At 40.0% G+C, this 24,208-nt stretch overlaps 1 protein-coding gene across 1 annotated transcript; it reads right to left on the bottom strand.

Moving 5' to 3' along the window:
• Positions 9,587-14,615, bottom strand: LOC110437302 (protein FAR1-RELATED SEQUENCE 5-like). Its single transcript, XM_021465699.1, has 6 exons — positions 14,550-14,615; positions 12,772-12,933; positions 12,594-12,632; positions 12,422-12,502; positions 12,108-12,191; positions 9,587-12,013 (listed from the first exon to the last, which is right to left on the bottom strand). The coding sequence occupies exons 1-6, from the start codon at positions 14,613-14,615 to the stop codon at positions 9,587-9,589; spliced, it is 2,859 nt and encodes a 952-aa protein (XP_021321374.1).

The following is a 24,208-nucleotide window of genomic DNA, read 5'->3' as shown; positions in this document are numbered from 1 at the left end:
GCATATAAAATTAAGGATCATTTAGGTGTCTGTTTCTACTTTTATCTCATGTGCTTTTTTTAATAAAAATCACTATTGTTTCTTTCTCATACACAGTACTAGTCCATATAAAATTGATGATGGCGATCAGCTTCATGAGAAGATGCACTATAATTGTCAGGCCATACAAGGTCATTCAGGATTTTCCCTCTTTCAAAATGGTAAGCTTGTTGCAGTTCATATAGCCGCTGATAAACATTGGAGATAAGGTGTATCAGCCAACACAGTCTTGCATTCTCTAAGAGAACACCTTGAACTGGGAACTATAAGTTGATTTTTTAATTTTCATGATCGTGAACGTGAATCTTATGTAACTAATTTCTATTGTGCTTTTTTCCAAAATTTTGGTATTATATAAATATGTGTGATCCTCTTCTGAGTTGTAAGCAAATATGTGCATCATAATAGTAGTGCTGCTTTATTAGTATATTCTATCTTGATTATATATAGTTATATTTTTACATGATGGTATTTTTTATTTGCACATATTATATATACCATATACATTTATGTGTCGTCTGTTACAATTTCTTAGTATATCAAAAGTGTTATCTTTAAGATGTTTATAGGTTTATACAATTTTATTTTTCAAATATATCGTATGCAAGGTTAACCTTTCTATGTTCAACTTTTTAAGGATAACGAGGATACAGTTGATAAGTTACATGAAGATCTCTATAATCAAAGTGGCCATGTGCCTTATGGTATGTTGAATTGTTGTCTAAACATTGGTCCTTTCAATCTTTATCGCTTAACACATCCATCATCTATCTCAATTATTATCCAACGCAATATTTTTGTAGTTGTCAAGGAGAAGTGTTTTGGGAAGGCAAGAACAGGCTAACTTGGCTAACTAAAGAATGTTCAGTCCTCCTTCCGTCATAGGGATGATTGATCGAGGTAGCTAGAAGATGATTAATTAGGACTTGTAAAACTGTTGTTTGTATTTGTTTTTTGTGGGTAGTATTTGTGTGAGATTAAAATGCTTACTCTTGATTGGCCTGTTAGTAGAGGAACACAATGAACTAGTGCGATCAGTAGAACCGCTTCGTGGAAGTGTGGGGAGGATCATTTTAGCGAATTAGAGGACAAATGAAGTTATTCAAACCGGCACTGCTTCACTTGTGTACAAGGGTGATGAGCGGAGTTTTTTTCTCACATGTGGCCATAATTTTTGAGAAAAAGTACATAGAGAGATGATTAGGCTACATAATTGAGATACAGTTAGAGATTACACAATTGAGCATATCGTTTACCGACATGAGAGTTGTGATCTTTTATTGTTTTTGGTCAAGGACCTGCTGCCTCAACACCAACGTTTGAAGTTCTGTACTGATGAAGTGAAGGGAAACGACAAGGTTGTACAACTTGGGTTTTCCGGTGCACCTCTATGGATCAAGAATAAAGAGCTTGTTCCAGCACCGGTCCAGGCACATCCAATTCTTACTGGTGTAGCTTGGTAAGTATAGATGCATATCAAATTAAAGATCATTTAGGTGTCTGTTTCTACTTTTCTCTCATGTGCTTTTTAATGAAAATCAATATTGTTTCTTTCTCATACACAGTACTAGTTTCATTTCGGTCCCCTCACCCTGTGTCAGGCAGATTCGGTGAGGAGGCAGCTCGGACGGGGGTGAGTTGCTCGCCCTCACCAGATCCGGTAAGAAGCCAAGGAGGCAGCTCGGCAAGGGGCGGCATGGGTGGCGGCGTGCCACTGTGGATCTCCTCACCGCCACCATGTATGGACTCCAACAGTTGCTTGCATGGTAGGTGAGTGGCTGGGCACGTGCAGGACGTGCGCGCAGCGAGCAGCCGGGGGGCTTACGCGGTGGTCGCATGTAGCCGAGTGAGCTCGTGGGTGTGGCGTGCGGACGGGGGCTCGTGCGGTAGCCTATAAGTGATGACGTCCAGGAAGTGTTCGAGCAATTGACTATAAGTTTTGTTCCCATCCCTTGTTGCCTGCAGCCTGCATACTACTCTCCATTGTAAGCGTAGCTTTCTGTTTGTATTTGAATCCAATCATGTTCTCCATTGTTGCAAGTGTAGCTTTCGGATTTGAATCCAATCATGTTTTCCACTGTTGCAAGTGTGGTCTGTCCTGAATGAACTACTTATTAATTTTTTTTTGTAAATTACTTCGGTCAAAACATTGTATTTCTTGTTTGCATACAATATATTCCAAAGTCCGAGTTTTCCTTCAGTCAGACAGTTACAATATTATAATTCTTCTTGCTCGCAGCTTTCATAGGCAATTAGGGGATATTACCTTTGAACTAAAAAAATAATCGTATTATGAAATGTTTTATCTTTCAACGTGTAGTATTTATACATTACACAACAATTTATTTACTTAACTGTGAAAAGCCCTCCGTGCTCTTTTGATCTTGCCTAATAGTTAGTATAATACTCTGCTCTGATCTGGGTTTAGCCTAATAATCTGTCCTTGTATGATCTATTCTGGTGAAAACTTTTCAACTCCAGGAGCATCGGTTTAATTATGCTCTGCACAAATACTTTGGTGGTAGTATATGCTATTGATACATCATTATTTTTTAAAAAATACATGTATTGCCTATGTATGATATTAAACACGTGAACACTATCACAAAGCATATATAAGTTTTTCCCTGTTGCAACCACATAAGTTAGGTATTGCTTATTCCCGTTGCAATGTACGGGCATGATCCTAGTGACAAGATATATGTATATTTATTACATGAGATAATCATATAGAATCTTGTATATGCTATTGCTATAACTATCATGCATGCTCCTATATTAGATTTGGCAAGAAAATCAGCATATAGATATAGCCAATATTCTTCCTTGATTATTTGGTTATTTAATTATCTAATGTGTTTTAAAATTTAACATCTGTGATTTATTCAAACTCTTACCTCTTAAGAGGCAATAGGTGTACCATAGCAAAACTCTATAAGTAGACCTGATCGATCGTTTAATTTGCCTCTGATGTTGTTGGACGAAAATGACAGGGATCGGCCAATGCGATTCATGGGACGTGAAACTGCAACTGCAATAATAATTACGTGTACTTCCTGCTGCTGAGGTGGTACGACGGCACGTGTCCTCCTCTCCGAACAGGTGGCACTACATCAAGCATGTTTGTTTGGGTTTATTGATCAAATCTGTTAGCTATTTAGTAGTGTTTTTCTCTTATAATAAATCAGACAATAGTATTTTTGTCATGATTTTATCAGCCAAACAAATAAGGTGGAACTGATGCCATCTAGTAGATTTTTTTTCGGCAAATCTATTGGTCACTCATGTGATTCTTTGTCTCCTGTCACACGTTTTTTTGGCCGTTGGATCTGGCTCTGGATTGATCTGGTGCGTCTGTTTTTGCTTTTGTCGCTGACATGTGGGCCCAATCTGTCGGCGCCTACCTTTTCGTATTTTTGGGAAACGCGCCTGTGTTGTGTGGAGCGTTTCTGTCCGTTTCATTTCGGCTGCTTTTATTCTCATTTGCTCTCTCTTTCTGGTGAGGTGAGGCGGAGGCGACGAGGTAGGCGACAGGTAGGGTTCGCGATTCCTCTTCTTCCTCCCCTTGTCGCTCGAGTTCCTACTGTTGTTGCTTTGTTCTAATCCCTCTCTGCTACTGATTTGCGCATGTTTGATGGATCTGATTTTGCTTGGCAATCTCGTCGATTTGGTTGGCTGGTGGCGGTTTGGAGTTGCACAGGCGTGAAGCTAAGGTATGTTTGGTTCCGGTTTTAAGATGTTGTTTGCTGTTCAAATCCTTCCTGATTGATGATTTGGTGTTGTTGCTTTGTTGTAATCCCTCTCTGGTACTGCTGGCGCATGTTTGATGGATCTGATTTTGCTTGCGGTTTCCTCGATTTGGTTGGTTGGTGGTGGTTTGGAGTTGCACAGTCGTCAATCTAAGGTATGTATGGTTCCAGTTTTCTGATTTTTTTTTGTTCAAATCGTTCTGTGTTTCTAGATTTTTCTGGTTGTGTGTTAGGTTAGGTTTGGTCATTTGTTGCCCGTTGTAGATTTTGGTCATAGTATGATTGGTTAATAGAGGAGGTGATGCCTGTATGATTGGTTAATTTCATATGGCGATTTGTTTTTTTTGGGTTGATTAATTTTGTGAATGGGAATATGTTGATTCGTATATAAATTATTATTCTGTATTGCACATGTGGTCTATAAAACATGAACAGAACAAATTATCCTAGTGTGATGCTCTGGTGGCTTATGGTTGTTTGAAATGGTTATGTGGTTGTTCAATCAAAATACGTTTGCTGTCATTTCTTGGTTGCTAGTATAGATACTGTAGTTGATGATTTATGTATTTTTTGTATGCAACTATTACAGTCAGATAATGTTTTTTATGGTTAGTTTGCTAGTCTTATATTGATCTGTGTTTCCTTTTGTAGTTAATATTATGTTCTATGGTAACACAGTTCATGGTCATTGTAATACAGTTATATATAATGCTATTCTGATGATAATATAGTTTTATTTAAAGTAGTTTTTTTTCATTAATTACTTATTCAATTGATAATTTAACTCACTGTATGTTTATTTCTTTTTTTTGTTGTTAGTTTGACTTTTTTTAGTTGTTTATTGTAGATGGCCACTAGAGCCCGGAGGAAGCGTCGGGTTGGTGGTTTACCTTCTAATGATGATTTTGTTGATTTAGAAGTCAGTGAGAGTGATGAAGTGATGTGTTCTCAATATGTTGATAATGATTTTTATGATGATAAATCAAGTTCTGATGATGAAATGTTGTCTGATGTAAGTTCTTTTTTTGTTTATCATTTTGGTTTTTATGTATTTTAAGCTTGCCTGTTTTTTTGTATTTTTGTAGGACCGTACCTCTGGTGGTTCTGCTATTAGGAGTTTCAACAAAAGTCTTTATGAGCAGTGTTTAAGAGATGTAAGTCTTTATGAGCCTGTTTGAGTAGACAGAATCACTCAAGTTTTTATGCATTACAAGTTTTTGAACCAGCAGCCTCATTGGGATTTGATTTCTTTTTTCAGAATCAGAGAATCAAGTCTTTGAAGAGGAAGATGACTATGGCTTTGCTAGCTCAGGTATCTGTATTCCAATTACATTTTATTTTTTTATATTTTATATTTTAATTTGTTTATTTTCGTTCATAGTCTGAGAAAGAGAAGGCTGGTTCGCGTTCTTCTGATGGTTTCACTAGGCAGTCTGTCAGTAAGTTTGCTTCTGTCATTGGTTCTTTGTCTGAAGACAAGAAGGATAGGAGACATGGATTTGGATCTCTTTTGCTTTTCAATAAGTGTTTTGTTCCTAAGAAGTTCTCTAAGTGGCTGGCATCTGTTGTTGAGTCTAAATCTGGTGATCTTATTATCCATGGGAAGGTTATATCGTTGACTCCCCAAACAGTGAATCTTGTTCTTGGCATTCCGCTTGGTGGCACTCCTTTTCCATCTAACTACTCCTCTGGAAGAGCTATTGTTCTTTCTAAGTTTGATAAGACTTCTCTTCCTCAGATATCTTTCTTTGCTAATAAGCTCAGTGAAGTTGATCTAAGTGATGAAGAAGTTTTGATCTGTTTCTTGGTTGTTTCTCTTCATTGTTTCCTTTGTCCCAACTCAAATATTGTTCCTAGTCCTCGCTACCTTGGTGTGTTTGAAGATATTGAGAAAATCAGTTCTTATGATTGGTGTGGGTTTGTTCTGCGTTGGATGCTTGATGGGGTTAAGAGTTTCAACCAAGGCAAGAAAGCTGGTCAGAGAAGTTGTGGTACCCTTGGCGGATGCATGTTTTATCTTGCTGTAAGTTTTTTGTCTATATATTTTTTAGTTTAGTTTAGTTATAAACTCTTTTATTTATTTAGTTGTTTTTTTTGTCAGGTTATGTATCTTGATCATGTTGATTTTTCCCATCGTCGCATACCTGATTCATTTCCTCGAATTGAAGTGTGGAAGCTAAATATGATTAGAGACTATTCTGATCTTGATCTGAAATCTCCCTCTATCTATGGTATGAGGCCTTTGTTAGATTTTGAAAAGACTTGCTATCATAAGGTTTGTTCTTTAATTTTTTTGGTACCTCTCTTTTCCTTTTTTTTGTATTTCCTATTTAATAATTTTTTTATTCTTAGGCGTTATGTTCTCAGTCAGTGCCTGTTGTTGATGATTCTGATGATGTTCAGTTTTTGAAAAAGCTTGAAGAAGCCTGTGGTTGTGATGTTCCTGATGATCTAAAAGCTATTGTGCTCAGTGTTATTGAAGATCATTGCAAGAGTTGTCTCTCTCCTATTTCTATTGATGTGGTTTCACTTGGTACTCTTCCAGATGAGTTCAAAAAGTTGTTCAACAAGTTGATGCAGCATGTTTATTCTCTGAAATCAAAGTCTAGGGATTTAGTACTTAAAGTGTTGAAGGTTTTTGCTGATTATGAGAGTGGTTTAGCTGATCGTGAAGTATGTGCATCTCGTTTGTCTCCTAGAGTAGCAGAGCATGGTACTGGTATTCATAAAACTAATTTGGATGAGGTACTTTTTCTCTCTTGTTTTTTGTTTTTATTTTGTTGTATGAATTTTGATTTTTTTTAAAAAAATTGGTAGCCTTGTGCGATATATGAGGATGGAGCTCATTCTTTGCCAAAGGTTCCAAGTATGTTGATCTCTTATATTTTTTTTGTTTGTAAATTAATTTTGACCAGTTTGTTATTTCTTTAATTTGATATGTTTATATTAGTAGATGTTGCAGTTGCATCTCAAGTTGGAGCGAAGCTTGCTGTAGACGTTGATCCTGCAGGGTCTTCTTTGAAACGTTAGTTTTTTTTCTTCTTTCTTAATTAAATTTATATGTTTTAATTTTTTTTTGTAAATTTTTTAGGTTCTTCTCCTTGTACTAGCAAGCATGTCAGATTTGGTTTGGATGTCCTAAAAGGTATATTCCAAGATGTTGCTCGAGTTAGTGATGGTGCTAATCATTCCAAGAGTGTTCCTGCTGTTACTGATGTCGATGTGATTCGTGTTGGTACTGAATCTGATGCTGAAGTTGAAATTTTTTCTTCTCCCAATCATTATGTTGGTGTAAGTGTTTTTATTGTAATTTGGTTTTACTTTTATGTTTTGTTTGTTGTGCTTTGTTGTTTTATTTTTAATTTTATTTTTTCAGCCTACAATTGTTATGTAGACTATTCCTGATTCTGATGATGATTCTGCTCGCATTACTCCTAAGTTGTCTAAGATTGTGCCTTGTGCTTCTCAGTTTAATCATTTATCGAAGGTTGGTTCTTCTGTTGTTGTTCCTGTCAATGTAAGTAATATTTACGATTTTTTAGTTTTGTGGTTCTCAATTAGTTTTAATCTTTTTTCTACTTTGTTTCTTCTTATTTTGTTTTCTAATTTGCTGTAGATTTCTTCTCCTGAAGTTACTATTGTTGGTTCAAGATCTCTAAGTCAGAAGCTTAAGTCAATGGGCAAGAAATCAGAGGATGTGTATAATTCTAATGTGAATAAATCTATTCCTGGTTTGAAATCTTCTCATCAATCTTTGTCTAAGACTCTTGGGTATCCTTGTTCAACTCCCATTGAGGGTGCTGGTGGTTCATGTAGATCTGACTTCAAGATTAGAGACTCTTCTACTAGTGGCAAGGTGCCTATTCATGGTCCTAGGAGGCTTGTTGTGCCTAGCCGTAAAATACGTGACGAGTTTGAGATTGAAAGATCTAAATTCAAAGTTACCAAATCTCAAATTTTGAATTACAAGGCTATCTGTAGTTTGGCTGCTTCTCATGACAGTGGGTATGTGTATGTGGTTGTCTGTATTTTGAGAAATGTTTTGTCCTTTTTTTAGTTTCTATATCTTCTATTTATGTTTTCTTTTTTTTTTGCAGTGTTGATGCAATATTGTTTGGATCAGTTAGATGTACTTTTTGGGCTCTTGGTGAATCCTTGAAACCTGGTGGTATGGTCAATAATTTTGTTATGGCTACTTTTTGCTATTATTTGTTCAGTCAGGCGTCTGGTCATCCTGATCTTTCCAAGTGCCACTACTTCTTTTCTAATATTGCTGTAAGTTTTGTTCCCTTTTGTTTTTTTAGTTTGTTTAGTTAAGTGAGTTTGTTGTTTGAGTTCAAAATTTGCACCTCTATTTTATCATTCTGTTGATATGTTAGCATTGTGTAAATTTTAGTTTTTATTTAGATACTTTTCTTTGTCTGTTTTATTTCATTTGATCATATTTTTTATTTTTGTCTTCACAACCGTTATATTTATTTTGTTCTTTTCTTATTCTAGGATCATCTCCTTAAGGATGCAGATGTTGCTAGTGAAGAGATTTTGAATCGAGCTTTGACTAGATCTAGCAAGAATAGGCCTCTTTATTGTTCTGATATGGTATTGTATTTTTTCCCCTTCCCTTCCTTTTTTATCTTTCTTATATAATTTTTTTATAACTTTTGTTCAATGTGTTTGTTTTTTCAGCTTTTTTTCCCATGTTTTCATGATGAGCACTGGTTTGTATTTGTGGTTGATATAAAAGATCGTTCTTTTGTGTTCTTGGATTCATATTATGCATTACATGATGAGTACCAGGCAGATGTGAGAGATCGAATGGTATGATTATTTTATTTTTCTTGGATTCATATTATGTATCCTAGTATGAGTTTTAAGTTTCTTTTTTATTACTGTTTTTTCATTATTTGTAGATCCCTAACTTCAAGCATTGGTGGAAGCGTTGTGGTTTGGTTGACATGGGTTTCAACAACTATAAGTTGCATTATCCATATGTTCCTAGGCAATCTGCTACGAATTAGTAAGTTTTTTAGTTAGTATAGTATTTTTTATGTTTGCATTTGTATTTTAGTTTTTTTTTAAATAAGCATTTTTTTGTTGCAGTACTGATTCTGGAGTTTATGTGATGATGTTTCTGGAGCATTGGAAATCTCCTCGCAATTCTTTGTTTACTCTATTCAAAGAATCAGATATTCCTAATCTGAGGATAAAGTTTGCAAATGATCTTCTCCTTTCACCGAAGAACTCTGGTCGTAAGGATCTTGTTACCAACTTTGAGTTTGCTGTAAGTTTATATTATGCTTGTCTTGTTTCTTAATTTTAAATATATTTTCTTAGTTTTTAATATTGTGTTTTTTAAAAAAATTTGACAGGACAATGAAGAAAGCTAGACATCATCCACTTTTTCTCAGATACCAAATAATGCTGTTGTGGTCCGCAGATGTTTAATAGATGTTCATATAGCTCAGACATTACATCTCGTTCATATCAATCTGTGTGTAATAGGGTAGAACATAAATACAGTGCTTGATGAACTATATTAGCCAAGTATCTCTAGTACATTTGTATATAATGTGAAACTTTTGTCTTCAGTGATGGTGCTGTCCTTCCATGAATTTGCTGCTTGTGCTTTCATTTTGTTTTAATTGTCTGCATTGCTTGAGTTTCTTCTCATCTTCTTCTTGCTTTTCCCATTTGGACCTGCATTTTTTAATAGTTTTTGTTAGTATATAATAGCTATTTGATGTACATGTATGTATATGCAAATATATGTAAGTATCTTTGGATTTTGTAAGGTTTTCTTACTTGAGCTTTCTCCTTTCTTTGTGTTCTTCTTTGCTTTTCTTTTTTGCTTTCTCTCTTTCTTGTTCTACTATATCTTTCCATCTTTTTGGCTTTTCTGGTCTCCCCTTCTTTTTAATGGTTTCTGGTTCCTGTAAAGTTGATCCATCATCTGAACCATGTATTGCTTGGTCTCTACTATGCTGTGCTTCTCTAGACCCTCCTGCAACTTCAATTACTTCAGGTGTTGTTCCATTTCCTGATGTTAGCATGATGTCCAGATTTTTTCCAATTCTTTTGAACTCATCTAATAGGTATTCCATTGCTTCTTCATTTGATGATCCTTTTGAAGTTAATTGTGCTGCTTCTCTTGACAGTATGTTGAATCTGAGGATGTCATCTGTTGCATTTGTTGTCTGTACCCTTTTCAGGTTCATCTTTCTTTCTTTTTTTCTCCACCTCTCTATTATGTATTTATCTGGAATCTTGCTTACTTCTGTTTCTACCATTATTTTGAGGATATGGGAGCACAGTATTCCATCCTTGTTGAATTTGCTACATATGCAACTATAATCGTCTGTCCCCTGTGTCAGGTCAGTAATGACTATGTATCTCCTCAATCTATGTCTGCTATGTACTTGATTTGCTTTCTCCCATACCTCATACTGACCTTGTTGTTCCATTTGTCTATAATTTAGTCTTGTTGTAGCTTTTAGCTGTGTCATGAACTTGTTGAATATGTTTCTATTATACATCTCCATTGCTTGTAGCTCAATACTGTATCCAAATTCCATGTGCTTAGGAGTTTTCTGTTTGTTAGCGTGGTCTTCCCTCGCTTCTGCTATGTTTGTTGCATCAACTATTCTCTGGTACTCTTTAATGAAGCTTGTGATGCTGTATGTAGGCCCTACATTGTGTTTGATCCTGGCATTGGTGCCCTCACTTCTTCCTGTGCTTTGTAGAAATGGGAAAAAATCATTCTTGAAGTACACTGGTACGAATCTCTCCCTCATTTCCCACATCTTGTTGAAGTACTTGTTGTTTTCTAGCTTGTAATCTGCAATCATATTTGTCCATAGGGTTTCGAATTCTTCTACTGTCAAGCTGTTGCCTATGATATCTTCGAACTCCTCTGGTAAGCCTTCATTGCTTGCAAAGCATTTAAGATTTTTGTTGTAGCATTTCTTCTTGATATGGAACAAGCAATTCCTGTGTTTTGTATCAGGGAATACTTGTTGTATAGCTGCCTTCATTGCAGCGTCTTGATCTGTTATGATTGTGACTGGATGCTTTCCCCCCATTGCTTCTATGAATGTTTCAAAGAGCCATTTGAAAGTATCAGTTGTCTCATCACATATAAAGGCACATCCAAAGAAGCAAGTGTGTCCATGTCCTGTGACTCCTACAAATGGTGCAAAGGGTAGGTTGTATTTGTTTGTCATGTATGTAGTGTCAAAGCTTAGGCAGTCTCCATATTCAGCATAATACTTCATTGAATCTGCATCTCTCCAGAATATATTTTTTACTCTGAGATGTTCATTTACATCAAACTTGTAGAAGAATGACGGGTCCTTGCTTTTCTTTTCTGTGAAGTAGTTCAGTGCCTGCCTCATGTCAGATCCAGTAATTTCTCTGTTCAGTTTTGTTCTAAAATTAGCTACATCTTTTTTCTTGTATGGTAGAGCAGTGACACCTCCCCTCAAATAGGATAGTACTGAAATCATCTTTCTTGTTTCTATGTTGTTGTCATTCAGTGTTCTAATGATTGCTTTTTCCATTTCAGTCATATACTTATGTCCACTGAATAGCTGTTGTCTGTTATCAGGTTGAAGTGGATGATTGTGATCTAGTTCTAACCTTATGACCCTCCGATTTGTTCCAATAAGCTTGACCACCATCACTACTGGGCAGTTTGTTTTCACTTGCACATTTGTCTTTCTTTTTTTCCCTTTGTCATTGCTGTTTGATTCAACTTGTATTTCTTGTTCTTCATCCCCGTTTATTTTCTTCTTTCTAGTTTTGCCATAGCTTTGGCATCTCATTTTAGCTTTGACAATTTCATTATTTCTTCTCTTGTCTGTAGTCCTTGTTGTATGTGTGCTGATGATTTGAAAACCTGCTAAGAATCCATAGAAGTGGAAGAAATGGTGGGCATCTTCCTTGCTGTCAAATTCCATTCCCAACTGCGGTGTGTATCTGCTATTACTATCTGCATTGTTCCCCTCACTTGCTGCCTTTTGTTCTGATTGTATAAATGCTTCAATCTCCTCTTCTATTAGTATTTGTTCTCCTTCTTGGTCATTTGTGTTGTGGTTGTCTTGTTCAATTCTGTCTGAGATTTCATTTGAGTTTGCCTGCTCGATGCTATGTGATGTCCCTTGTAGTAGATCATGTACTCCTGCTGATTCTGCCATAGTACTTGTTGTTGTAGTGCTCTGCATGGTTTCCTGTATTCAACAATTTGTGTTTTTCAATTATTCATGTATGCTAGTTTTTGTTTTTTTAATTTGTGTAATGTATTGTTTCAAATATTTAGTTTACCTCTTGAATGTTCATATTGCTGAAAATATCTGTTCTCCAATTGTAGGTTTCTCCTTCCATTGTTTCATGTTGGAGCCCTGCTATCTGCAATGCATGTATGAAGAAGATAAGTTTATTTCATTCAATGAATTATTGTTTCTGTTAAATTCACTTACCTCTTGATCTTGTTCCTCATAGTTGTAGTCCCAATTGATGTAACCATTCATGCTTGCAGTGCTCATTTAACATTCCTGTTTATTATGATTATGGCACTGTAAGTTTGAGTATGTACTGAAACTTTTTTTTGAATGCATCAATTGAGTTTTTTTTCTTACCTCCGTGTCTTCTGTAAATTCAGTTTCAGTAGTTGTGAATGTATCTTTCCCTTTATTGTATAAACCTTGCAATTCAGGTTCCTGCTAAAAATTCCACATGTCTTGTTAGTACTTCACTATAGTATATTGAGAGGTGCTATTTTTTCATGATCTTTTTTACATGTGTGCTTACATTGCCAAGCAGCAGAGATGTATATGATGCATATGGGTCCTGCATATGAAATATCAATCAGTTTAAAAGTGCTTTAATGTTTTTTACACTACAATGTTTGGTGTTTTACAACATAATTGTAGGTGTAATATGTTATATATTATTTTGTAAATTTATTATTAATGTTGTAATTATTTACCTGGAGCATTGTAGGTACCATGTTGTCTTCTTGTGAGTTTCTCATTTGCTCCATCATTAGGCCTGTGTAACTTCCTTGCCAATTCAATTCTGAGTTCATCATCAGGTAATTTGGATCTGTTCCCCACATGTGCTGCTGATCGTCCCCCTTCTCTTTTAGTTCCTGGCAATATTTTTTATTTATTTGATAAAATCCCGTTGGTGCTATGTAATCAGATGTGTTGGGGAGTGATTTTAGCTTACTTGGATTGTGCTCCGAGGTTCCGAATCTCTTTGTTCTTGACGTCCTTTGTTTATTTCATCCTCCTCCATCTTCTTTTTCCCCGATCCTCTTTCTAGATCTGATTTGGAGATCCGGCTGCCTGGTGGGGGTCTTTACTTGCAGATGAAGTTGGTGTGAGTGGGGTTTGGTTTTTTTACAATTTGATCCTTCTCTTTTTATTTCTTGTGATCGTTGCCTTTTTTTGTAGTTGGGCTTTATGTGTTTGGGCCCTATTCCTGCTACTCTTAGTTGGGTTTTATTGGGCTTTATTTATTGTTAAATCTAGGATTGCTACATTTAGTTTAATATTATTCTATTGTAGTTACAGTGTATGTATAGTATTTTTTACACTGGTGTATGTAGTGTAACTTATTTGTTATTCTGGTGTAATTTTATTATTTATGTTTTTCTGATCATTATCTATGAACAACAGTTTCAGCAACTAGTATACAGCTACATTGTAGGTCTGCTTGTTAATTGATACTCTTTGATAAATCATTGGATACTTTTGGCAACTAGAATATACAATTTTATAATCTACTTACAGTGTATGTATGTATTTTTTACACTGCTTTATTCAGTGTAATTTTTTTCTTATTGTGGTGTAATTTTTTTTATTTATTAATGTGATCATTTTTTGTATTTGCATTTCATAGAATAAATCTGTTACATTTGTTTTTGTTTTATTTGTTTGCATTTTATCATTTTTTGTATTTGCATTCCATAGAATAAATCTGTTTCATTTGTTTTTGTTTTATTTGTTTGCATTTATCATTTTTCATTTTTTTATTTGTTTTGTTCATGTTTTATTTTGGTTCGTTGATTTTAAATCCAGTGGTTTTGGATTTTGTGTGACAGAAGTGTTATAATTACTCAAATTTTGTTGTATATAATTTTGGGTGACAATTGTTGTTTGGTCACACGGGTGACCCAAGGATGAGAATCACTCAAGTTTTGAGTAGACAGACCCTTTTTTTTTCTTTGAATGCGCCATCGACATGTTTGCTGGTAGTCTCTTGTCGGGTTGGATGGAGCTGAGAGACCCTTTCGTTTCGTTCACCAACTGCGGCGCGCGGTACAAAGAGAGACGGCGTGGTGATGATAACTCCAAATAAAAACTTGAAAAACGAACTTGCTGTAACCATCCCACACCAAACCATGAGAAAGCTACACGAGTGCCGGTGGTGCCGCCGCAGTCGGCAAGGCCCACGCATGTCATATCAGCGCGGTATAAATTGCTGAAAATACCGACACGAGTCTCTGTACTCTGTAGTACATGTAGTAGTAGTAGTAGTAACTGTGTAGTACACGGCAGGAAGGCAGCAGCCAGCGACGAACGTCGTCAAACGCGCGTGCGTGCATTTTTCAGCAGAAACTGCATGCCGAGCCGCATGCACCATGCCCATGTTCCGTATCTAGCTAGCTTAGCGAGGATATAGTAAGATCCTCCGCGCTGTGATTACGACGTGATTATTGACACTGAGCATCATTGGACGACATTTCGTATCTGTACTTACCAGCAGGCAACTGGGCAGGCAGTAGTAGCACACCAGACCTGAATTGAACGTGTTGCATTGACACATTCCCGTCGACGGTCATTTTGCGCAGGTAAAGTAAGAGCGTCCTTGAATTTCTACCGTCAGCAGGTTTCTAGAGAAACGGCGAAAAATAGAAGCTTAACCAAGCCGACCCGCACTAATTAATATAACTACCACCGTGCAGCGGTGCAAGATCCGGAGAAACAACGACGACGACGTCGTCGTCGTCGTCACAGTTCACACACGGTCTCGATCTGCAGCGGCGTGCAGAATCTGCTGCCGCAGCCAGTCTCGGCAGTCATCAATTCCACGAACGCCGACGTTGGTACTGTAAGAAACATGCCGAGAAATGATTGGTCTGGTCGTCGGACCAAGAGCGCGCGCATGCAGTAATTAAGGATCGACAGATATATCATGCTGACCCGCAGCCAGCCGGCCGGCCGGGCAAGCGCAACAACGCCGGGTCGTCGCCGGACGCCTGCTGTGTTGTGTCGTCGTCGCCGCGCCGCAGTCGATCGAGTCGCTTGGAAGCCTGTAGTAACCGGCCGGTAACCAACAACCGTCACATGCAGACATGCAGTGCAGATGCAGTCAACCTCCCCACGATGCACGTTGCGCGACCGGAAACCTCACACGTACTGCCTGGTTGTGGTTGGGACGCCGGCGGCCGGCGGGTTTGGTAAGCGCACAAAGGGCGGCCACCAGCACAGCACCCTCGCCGCGCGCCGCGGCGTGGGCGGGACGGACGACGCGGCACCGGCACGCCTTTTCCAAAGGCACGCGCGCACCACACCGACCAGCAGCGCGCAGCAGGGGAGGAGGGGTCGGAGAGCCATTCGTTCGCGCGCGCGGGGCGCCCGGGGGCCCGACGACGGCAGGGCACGGCCGGGGCAGCAGCCCCAAGTGCGGCGCGCACCGGTCGGCTGCGGCTCCAGTATCGCGCGGCGCCCAGCCCATGCGCCCACGGCGCCACACCTTTCCTATCCCCTGACGCGGCCCCCTGGCCACATGTTGGACGGAGAGGAACGGAGCGCGACGACGCGGGGGGACTCCACTCCACTCCACCGACCACTTCCCCTTCCCCTTCCCCCGGCGGGGCCCCGGTCTCGAGTGAGGCGAGCTCATGCATTGCCGTGTTGGGCGTATAGTACGTGGCGGGGCCGCGGGGCCTCTCTTTCTCTTTTTTTTGCCCCCACCCGACCCGGCCACCGGCCACCCCTAATAATGCTCGTCCCGTTGTCTCACGACGAGCCCGTGCATGGACGGACGGACGACGGGTGGACTCCATCCATCCATCTTGGAGTGGACGGCCGGCCGGGCCATGCGGATGTGTAGTGCATGCCCCTAGCAGCAGCTCGTACACTGGTGATCGATTCCAGCTGGGCCCCTTTCGCCGCTAGCTAAACTGGTGTGTCTCTCTTGTTGTCTGGCATATTTGCAAGCTAGCTAAATATATATATGTGCACAGTGCCGCAGTGGAGCATTTGTGATAGTCCATGGGACCAGACATGTACACCACCACTATGACTCAGGATCCACACGTACAGCATGCATGGTCCAGCAGGCACGTTTCTGTCGATCGAAGCAGCGCGTCAAACAGCTCCACGTAACAGCTAGCATGAAACAGTTTGATTTATTATATTATGACAAATCAAAGTGAGGTATAATTTAGATCGGGCAGCAAGTATAAAATTTTTGTGATCGGAACGTGTCATGCCGTGCTACCGTACCAGTGGCATACCCTTTCGATAAAGTTTGGTGGCGACATAAAAAAAACACAAACATATCTTGATTATTAATTAATAATCTGATTGAAGTTTATATATGGTTATCCATGTATTGGGCGTCAACTAAATATTTCGAGAAGTCAATCAATTCCAAAGTTAAGTGGACACGTATATAAAAGTACCGACATTAATAATACCAAATAAGCATCACTATATTATTTATGCCATATATGTACACAACAAATTTATTTTGATACATAAATGTTAGGGCCTATATATTTGGTAACGGGCGGTAAAGTTTACCGCTCGTCACATCGAATGTTTGGACACATGCATAAAGTATTAAATGTAGACTATTTACGAAACTAAAAAAACATGGCTATAGAGTAATTTACGAGACAAATCTTTTGAGCCTAATTAGTCCATGAATAAATAAAACAAAAACGCTACAATACCTGCTAAACTTTAACAACCCCAACCGAACACCCCCTTATTATTATATTTTATAAATTTAGTTAAATTTAAAATTAATTGACTCCTACAAATATGAAATGTGTATTTATTTTGGAATGGATGAAGTAGATTGTGTGGTATTATTTATCATTAACTCGACAAAAGAAAGTCGCCATCTCTCTCAGCAGCTCAGCTTAGCAAAATGATGCAACTATATATAACTCAATTATATATAATTTCTACTAAACAACTTTTCCAGTAGCCATTTTTATCTATTACATATTATTTAGTTAAATACTAACTTCTAATAAAAAAACTATACGGAGTCGCGTACAGACATTTTTACCTACCAGCTGGGGAGGCTCATATAAAAAACTGCAAAGTTTAATTTATGTGCCGAAAATCCGGTTGTTTATTAGCCGTCCATTTGGAAGAAATAAAATCACACGGTTGCTCATCTCGGTGACCTAGTTATATATTCTATGCGGACTCTTCTATGACCTTGTTTAGTTCAAAAGCTAAGGTTTAGGTGCTATAGCATATTTATTTATAATTATAGTAATTAGTGTTTAATTATAGACTATTAGACTTAAATGATTTGTCTCGCAAAATACATTCAAACTATATAATTAATTATTTTTAGTTTATATTTAATACTTCTGTTTAAACATTCTATTTGTTGGGACAAAAAAAATTTAGATGGAATAGGTCTGTCTCCCTTCATGAGAAGCAAGTGGTGGTAGCCGGACGGCCGACGGCTTACCGCGTACCTACTACCTAGCTTGATCCCATCGGCATCGATCCCTCCTTTGAGCAAACAGACGCAGCCACCGGACTAAAGACAAGATAGTTTCTGCCTAGCTAGCATCTCGCTCGTATCCCATTTCCTTCCCCATTTAGGCATGTATCTTACTTACAAGATCTCTGAGAAAAGAAAAATCTAAAACATTTTCACATCTAAACAAGGCCTAAAGACAAGATAGTTTCTGCCTAGCTAGCATCTCGCTCTATCCCATTTCCTTCCCCATTTAGGCATGTATCTTACTTACAAGATCTCTGAGAAAAGAAAAATCCCCGTCCAGTCATAATGTAAGCCGGCAGCCATGTTTTTTTGTTTGTTTGTTCATGTCCTATAGTTTCCAGTCTTCTACGAGCCAGTATAATTGAACAAAAGGTATACAGGCCTGAAGATATCTCTGAATTTGACCAGGAAGCAGCTATGACTTAGGCATTGTTTAATTCTACTCAAAATCCAAACCAAAAACTTTTTAAAATTCCCGTCACATCAAATCTTATAGCATATGCATAGAGCCTTAAATATAGATAAAAAATAACTAATAGCATAATTTGTCTGTAAGATGAATCTTTTGAGTCTAGTTAGTTCATGGTTGGATAATAATTACCAAATACAAACAAAAGTGTTATGGTATCCAAAAATTTTTCACTCCAATAGGGCCTTGTTTAGTTGGAGAGGTAAAAATTTTTAGATGTCACATCAAATGTTTTGTACGATGTCGGAAGGAGTATTTGGATACTAATAAAAAAACTAATTACATAACACGGCTAGAAATTGCGAGATGAATTTATTAAGCCTAATTAATCTATCATTAGCATATGTAAGTTACTGTAGCACTTAAAGCTAATCGTAGATTAACTATGCTTAAAAGATTTATCTCGTGAATTTTAACTAAACTGTATAATTAGTTTATTTTTTATCTATATTTAATACTTTATGCATGCCTCCAAACATTCGATGTGATAAGTGAAAACAAGGCCTAAACAAGGCCTTATTGACTTGCATGCTGTTCACCTAACAGGAGCATGCAGGTAGCAGCGGTCCAGGGGAGACACGGTCGGGCACACGGCGAATGAATGGTGTGGTTCATTCAAGGCCTTGTTCAGTTCTAAAAAATTTTACAAAATCGACACTATAGCACTTTCGTTTGTATTTGACAAAAATTATCCAATCATAGACTAACTAGGCTCAAAAGATTCGTCTCGTCAATTTTGATCAAATTGTGCAATTAATTTTTATTTTCATCTATATTTAATACTCCATGTATGCGTTTAAAGATTTGATGTGACGGGGAATCTGAAAAATTTTGCAAAATTTTTTAGAACTAAACAAGGCCTCATCATCAGTATATGGCTGATCCGGCCCCGGTTTTCAGTTTTCACACGTAATGTACTGGCGTACTGGCAGCTGGCAGCACCCAACCGGCCTGATGATCCATTCATCAATATTTTTCGCTTGACTGTGCAATTGTAGATAAATGAAATCCTGGATGTTATCCCTTGCAAGATCAAATCGTCCCCTTGTAAAAATATTTGGGACTGCCTCTGTGCTCTCAATCTCTCTTCAATGCCAGTGTACTTCATCACAATGTTCGCACTTAAAAAATGGGCGATAAAGAGGATTAATAGAACCAGAAAATCTTTTCTCTCAAGGGTGCAAAAACAGCAAATGGTGGACAATGTTTATTAGTCCATTGGCCGAAAGCCACCAGACCAAAAATACTAGGAGGGGTCAGCATTCTTTACTTGGAACGCTTTAGCCGCGGACTACGCCTCATGTGGCTACGGTATGCTTGGGTTTGATCCAGATATATAGACTTTGGATTGGTACAAAATCCTATGTGATTCGACGTACAAGTATTTTCTTTTCGAGATTCAACGGTGGTAACAGTTTGCCGTGGTGACTGAGGATCATTTAGGCATTCATCGTGGCTAAATGGGCAGGCTCCAATTGATATGGCGCCTAACTCATACTTGTTGGCATGGAGGAAAAAACAAAAAGTAAAAAATGATCTACTTAACTACAATTGGACGTGAGGCTTATGGCGGATGGAGGTTGTGCAACACATGGCAGAGCTTGTGCGCCTTTGGGACTTAGTCTCCAACTAGTGCAACTCAAATGAACAAGAAGATCAAATTCATTGGAGGTGGACAGCAGACGAGAACTACACTGTAAAATCCGCGTACCAAGCACAATACAAAGGCTCCTACTGTTCCTTTAAGGCAAAGTCGATCTAGAGAGAGTGCATGCAGAAGGGAAAGTAAAATTCTTTACCCGGTTGTTGGTTCAAGCAAAAGTACTGACGACGGATAAACTTGCTGTGAGAAATTGGCCTTGCAATCCCATTTGCCCATTGTGCGATCAAGATCCATAGACTGCTTTGCATTTGTGTCTCCCGTGCCGATTTGCCAAGGAAGTATGGAAGTCAGAAGCTGGGCAGGGAGTGCATTCAAATGAATGGGAATGTTGAAACAATGCAAGAGTGGTGGGAGAATTGGCTTCAAGGAGACACAATGAAACAGAGAACAACAACGAAATCTTCATGTACTCGACCTCGAGCATTTGAAAAGAGCGCAATCAAAAGAACCTTTGAAGGATCGACGCGATCGCCACTACACGTTTTGGATGTAATCAAACAAGAAATTGAAATCGTCACAAGAGCTACCAGGTTTCCTATTCTACCCCAATGATTTTACTTTGTTTTCTGTGTCTAAGTCTGTGTGCCTCTTCTTATATATAGTTTCATTTTGTAAAATATCTGAATGCTTCTATTCTTATATGATATAGCAGCGGTAGTGCTAATTTGTCAAAAAAAAAAAAAGGTTGACTCTTTGAAATGCAAAATGTGCACTTATTTTGGGACGGGGTGAGTAAATTATGTGATGTAATTTCTCAACAACCCTCTCAGTGTCTCAGCTCAACAAAAGGATGCGAATTATATATAACTTCTAATAAACAACGTTTCCCAGTAGCTATTTTAGCTGAAAAGTAGTGCTCTATAAATAGTAGCCTCTGATAAGGAAAACTATACGGAGTTGCGTACAGCCATTTTGACCTACCAAGCTGAAGTTGTTAGCTCATATAGTAAACTGCAAAGTTTAAATTATGCTATCAAAAATCCGGTTGTTTGGAAGAAAGCACGGTTGCTGATCTCATGGTGACGTGGTCATTCTAAGCCCCTTCATGCGAAGCACGTGGTGGTAGCCGGACGCCGTACCAGCAGTACCAAGCAGTACCCATCGGCATCCGTCCTTGAGCAAACAGACAACCACCGGACCGAAGAGAAGATAGTCATGGCTAACCTAGCATCTCTTGCATCCCATTTCCTTCCGCATTTAACATGTACAGTATATCTTACACATCTCAGAGAAATTTCCACCCAATCATAATGTAAGCCTTCCACAAGCCACAGTGCCACACCATATATAGGCCATGTTTAATTCGCGAAATTTTTTGGGTTCGGCTGTAGCAATTTTGTTTGTATTTTGTCAACTATAAATTAACTAGATTTAAAAGATGTGTCTTACAAATTACAGACAAATTGTAAAATTAATTATTTTTTATCTATATTTAATACTTCAGGCATGCACTACCGGAAACGCGGACGTTGCCGACGGCCAGGTCCCGTCGTCGGCAAAGAATCCTTTGCCGAGGGTTAGGCCATCGGCAAAGGTTCTCTTTGCCTGCCAGGCCATCGGTAAAGAACCTCTTTGTCGACAGCCTGCCTCTCGGCAAAGTCGGGCCCTCGACAAACGGAGTCTAGGCCAAACGGCAGCCGACGCCATCCACTTTGCCGAGAGCCAGGCCATCAGATCGTCGGCAAAGACACCCCTTTGTCGATGGTCGTGGTCGTCGATAAAGAGCTGCCATGTGGCGATCTCACAGCCTGCTAGGACAGCCACCTTTGCTGACGGCCACGTGGGCAGAACGTCGGCAAAGGCTCTTTGCCGAGGGCCATCTGAGGTCCTCGGCAAAGAAAGAATTCTTTTTTGTTTTTTCTTCTCAGTTTTTTTTCCGAGACCTTCCTACACCAAATACATACCAACTTCAAAGGTTAGGACAATTTTGAGTTTTTGTGCTATTTTCATTAATTTTTTTTGTTTCTTCGAATTTTTCCGGCAACTCGAGATTGAATTGCAAGTACATGAAATAATGGAATTTATTGATTCGAAAAATGGTATTCATGATGTCCGAAGTATGTTGAAGCCGTATCTAAGACCTCACATGAAATTAAAACCATGTTGGTGTCGTAACATGATGAGTTACGTGCGTGAAGTGTTTTAAAATTATATAAAATCCAAAAAAAGTTCAAAATTTATGAAACTTGACGAGTTGTCTCGCCGTCGCATGTCAAGGCCATGGTAAAAAATTCAAAAACTTTTGAGCAAATGGATGGCCTTTGTTGATGGCCACGTGGGCCGACCATCCGCAAAGGGTAACCCCAGTTAAAGTAAAAATCCAGCCCAGCCCACCCCTCCCCCCTTATCCACACCACGTCGCGTCCAGGCCTGCCTCCTCTCCCTACACTGCAGCCACCGTGCGTTCGTCGTCGCCGTCGCTCCGGCCAGCGCCACGCCCCTGCATCGCCGCTGTTCGCCCACTCGCCACTTTCACGCGCCACCGCGCCGGCATCGCACGCGCGCGCCGCCCTAGCGCGTCGATGCCATCTGTGCGGCCCGTCATCGCCGCCCGTCCTCCGTGCAGCCCCCAGCCCTGAGCTCCCCCGCTGGTCGATGCCATCTGTGCGGCCCGTCATCGCCGCCCGTCCTCCGTGCAGCTCCCAGCCCTGAGCTCCCCCGCTGGCCACCTAGCCCCGAGCTCCCCTGCCGGTGGCACCCTGGCACCGAGCTCCCCGGTCGGCCAGCAAAGAAGGAGAAGGAGAGGAGCAAGAGGAAGAAAGGGAAGGGGAGGAGGAAGAGGAAAAAAGAGAAGGGGGAGGCGGAAGAAGAGGAAGAAAAGAGAAGGGGAGGGAGAAAGAGGAGGAAGAAGAAGGAGAAGGGAGGAGGAAGGAGAAGAGAATGGAGGAGGAAGAGAAGGATGGAGAAGGTACACTGTTCGTTCGTCCACGTCGTCGACGCTGTTCGTGCACGGTGTTCGTCCATGTTCGTCCCCGCGCGTCGCCGAAGGAGAAGGTAAATCCCTAGGGTTTTCGGCCTTAATGCCGATTATGTCGTGCCAGGCTTTCGTGCCGGAATTATGCTTGTGTGGGCCATCGTGCCCTGAAAGTCGACCTTCGAGCCGACTTTTCTTGCACGTAAATTTTCAACTAATAGTGATGTCTTTGTTGTTTTGCAGAGCAGGACGTGTCGGAGGGGATCCGGAGCACCTCGGCGACCCTGATCATCTTTGTATACTGACTCGCCTCTGCGTCACCACCCTAGGTATAAATCACCTCTCTTCCTTATAGTTGTTGTAAGTAGATCGTGTAACCGAGTTAGGCGTCTCCCATCCGAAAGGGATACGCGGTCATTGGTATGCGGACCTGACCCGCTACTTCCGGTCCCAGATCCTGGGGACATAGGCAGGAGCCTCCTGCCTCGATCTTCGCTCCACCACCAGTTCTTGTGTCTGCTCGTGTACCTAATCCGATGAGTATTTTGCCTGTTACTTTAGCTTGTGTGGCCATCCTGTAGGTACTAATTACATCATTGTGCCTTTGTGCAGGCACTGTCCGCGGGTTCGAACCCGACTCCATGTGCCAGCCCTCCACCGAGTCCTTCTCCACCGCAGGGCTAGCCAGCTTACCTGACCTTCCCCACGCGTAGCCGTACACGTGGCCTCCTCCACCATCACAGTAGGGGTACACCTCGTGGCCGTAGGCGCCGACACAACAGGGACCTCCTCCACCGTCGCAGCAGGGATACTGCTGGCACTACGATACGGCCGTGCAGTCGGGTTGGACTCCATACGAGCAAGGTGGGGGCTCTAGGACCCCTGGGGACGATGCACAGAGCTAGGTACCTTTACTTCTCGCTTATGGACCTTCATCGATGAAGTTGTTGCACGTTGGACATGTTTAGCTTATGTTGGACATGTATGGATTCTTTTGGACATGTTATGTGTATTATGGACATGCCTTCATGTTGAAACTAAATTTTATGATGAAATGTGGTTCATATGGTATATTGTTATGAATATATGTGATGAAATGTGGGTTATATGGTATATATGTGATGAAATGTGGACTAAATGCAAGAAAACAAAAAAAAAATTACCTTTGTCGACAGCCGGCTTGGCCGTTGGCAAAGTGACCAAACCTTTGCCGACGGCCAGCCGTGAGCAAAGCCTTTTTAAAAAAGTAAAAGAAAAATAATAAATCTTTGCCGACGGCTGATGCAGCCATCGGCAAAGATAGCCGTTAGGGTGACGACCAGCGTGGCGTCTTTGACGACGGCAGGCACGACCGTCGGCAAAGCTTTGCCGACAGTCTGACATGTGGCCGTCGGTAAAGATGCCTTTGCCGATGAATTCTTCGCCGACGGTCAGCGTGGCAAACCGTGGGCAAAGCCTTCACTGACGGCGGAAAAGCCATTGCCGACGGCTTCGGGCCGTCGGCAAAGACACTGGATCCGGTAGTGATGCGTCCAAAAATTTGATGTGACGGAAAAATCTTGAAAATTTTTAGGAACTGAATAAGTCCATAATTGAACACAAGGTACACA

Source organism: Sorghum bicolor, chromosome 7, assembly GCF_000003195.3.
Source record: "Sorghum bicolor cultivar BTx623 chromosome 7, Sorghum_bicolor_NCBIv3, whole genome shotgun sequence".
Lineage (NCBI taxonomy): Eukaryota > Viridiplantae > Streptophyta > Magnoliopsida > Poales > Poaceae > Sorghum > Sorghum bicolor.
The sequence above is the reverse complement of the archived record's forward strand: the minus strand, read 5'-3'. Positions and strand labels throughout refer to the sequence as shown.

What these genes read in the sequence shown, in the direction of transcription:
- LOC110437302 (XM_021465699.1), bottom strand. Translation starts at nt 14,615, where the DNA reads ATGTGTCAATGCAACACGTTCAATTCAGGTCTGGTGTGCTACTACTGC. An exon ending in TGGTACCTACAATGCTCCAG is followed by an intron (nt 12,633 to 12,771) that starts GTAAATAATTAC and finishes TTTCATATGCAG; the next exon opens with GACCCATATGCATCATATAC. An exon ending in GCAATATGAACATTCAAGAG is followed by an intron (nt 12,014 to 12,107) that starts GTAAACTAAATA and finishes TGTTGAATACAG; the next exon opens with GAAACCATGCAGAGCACTAC.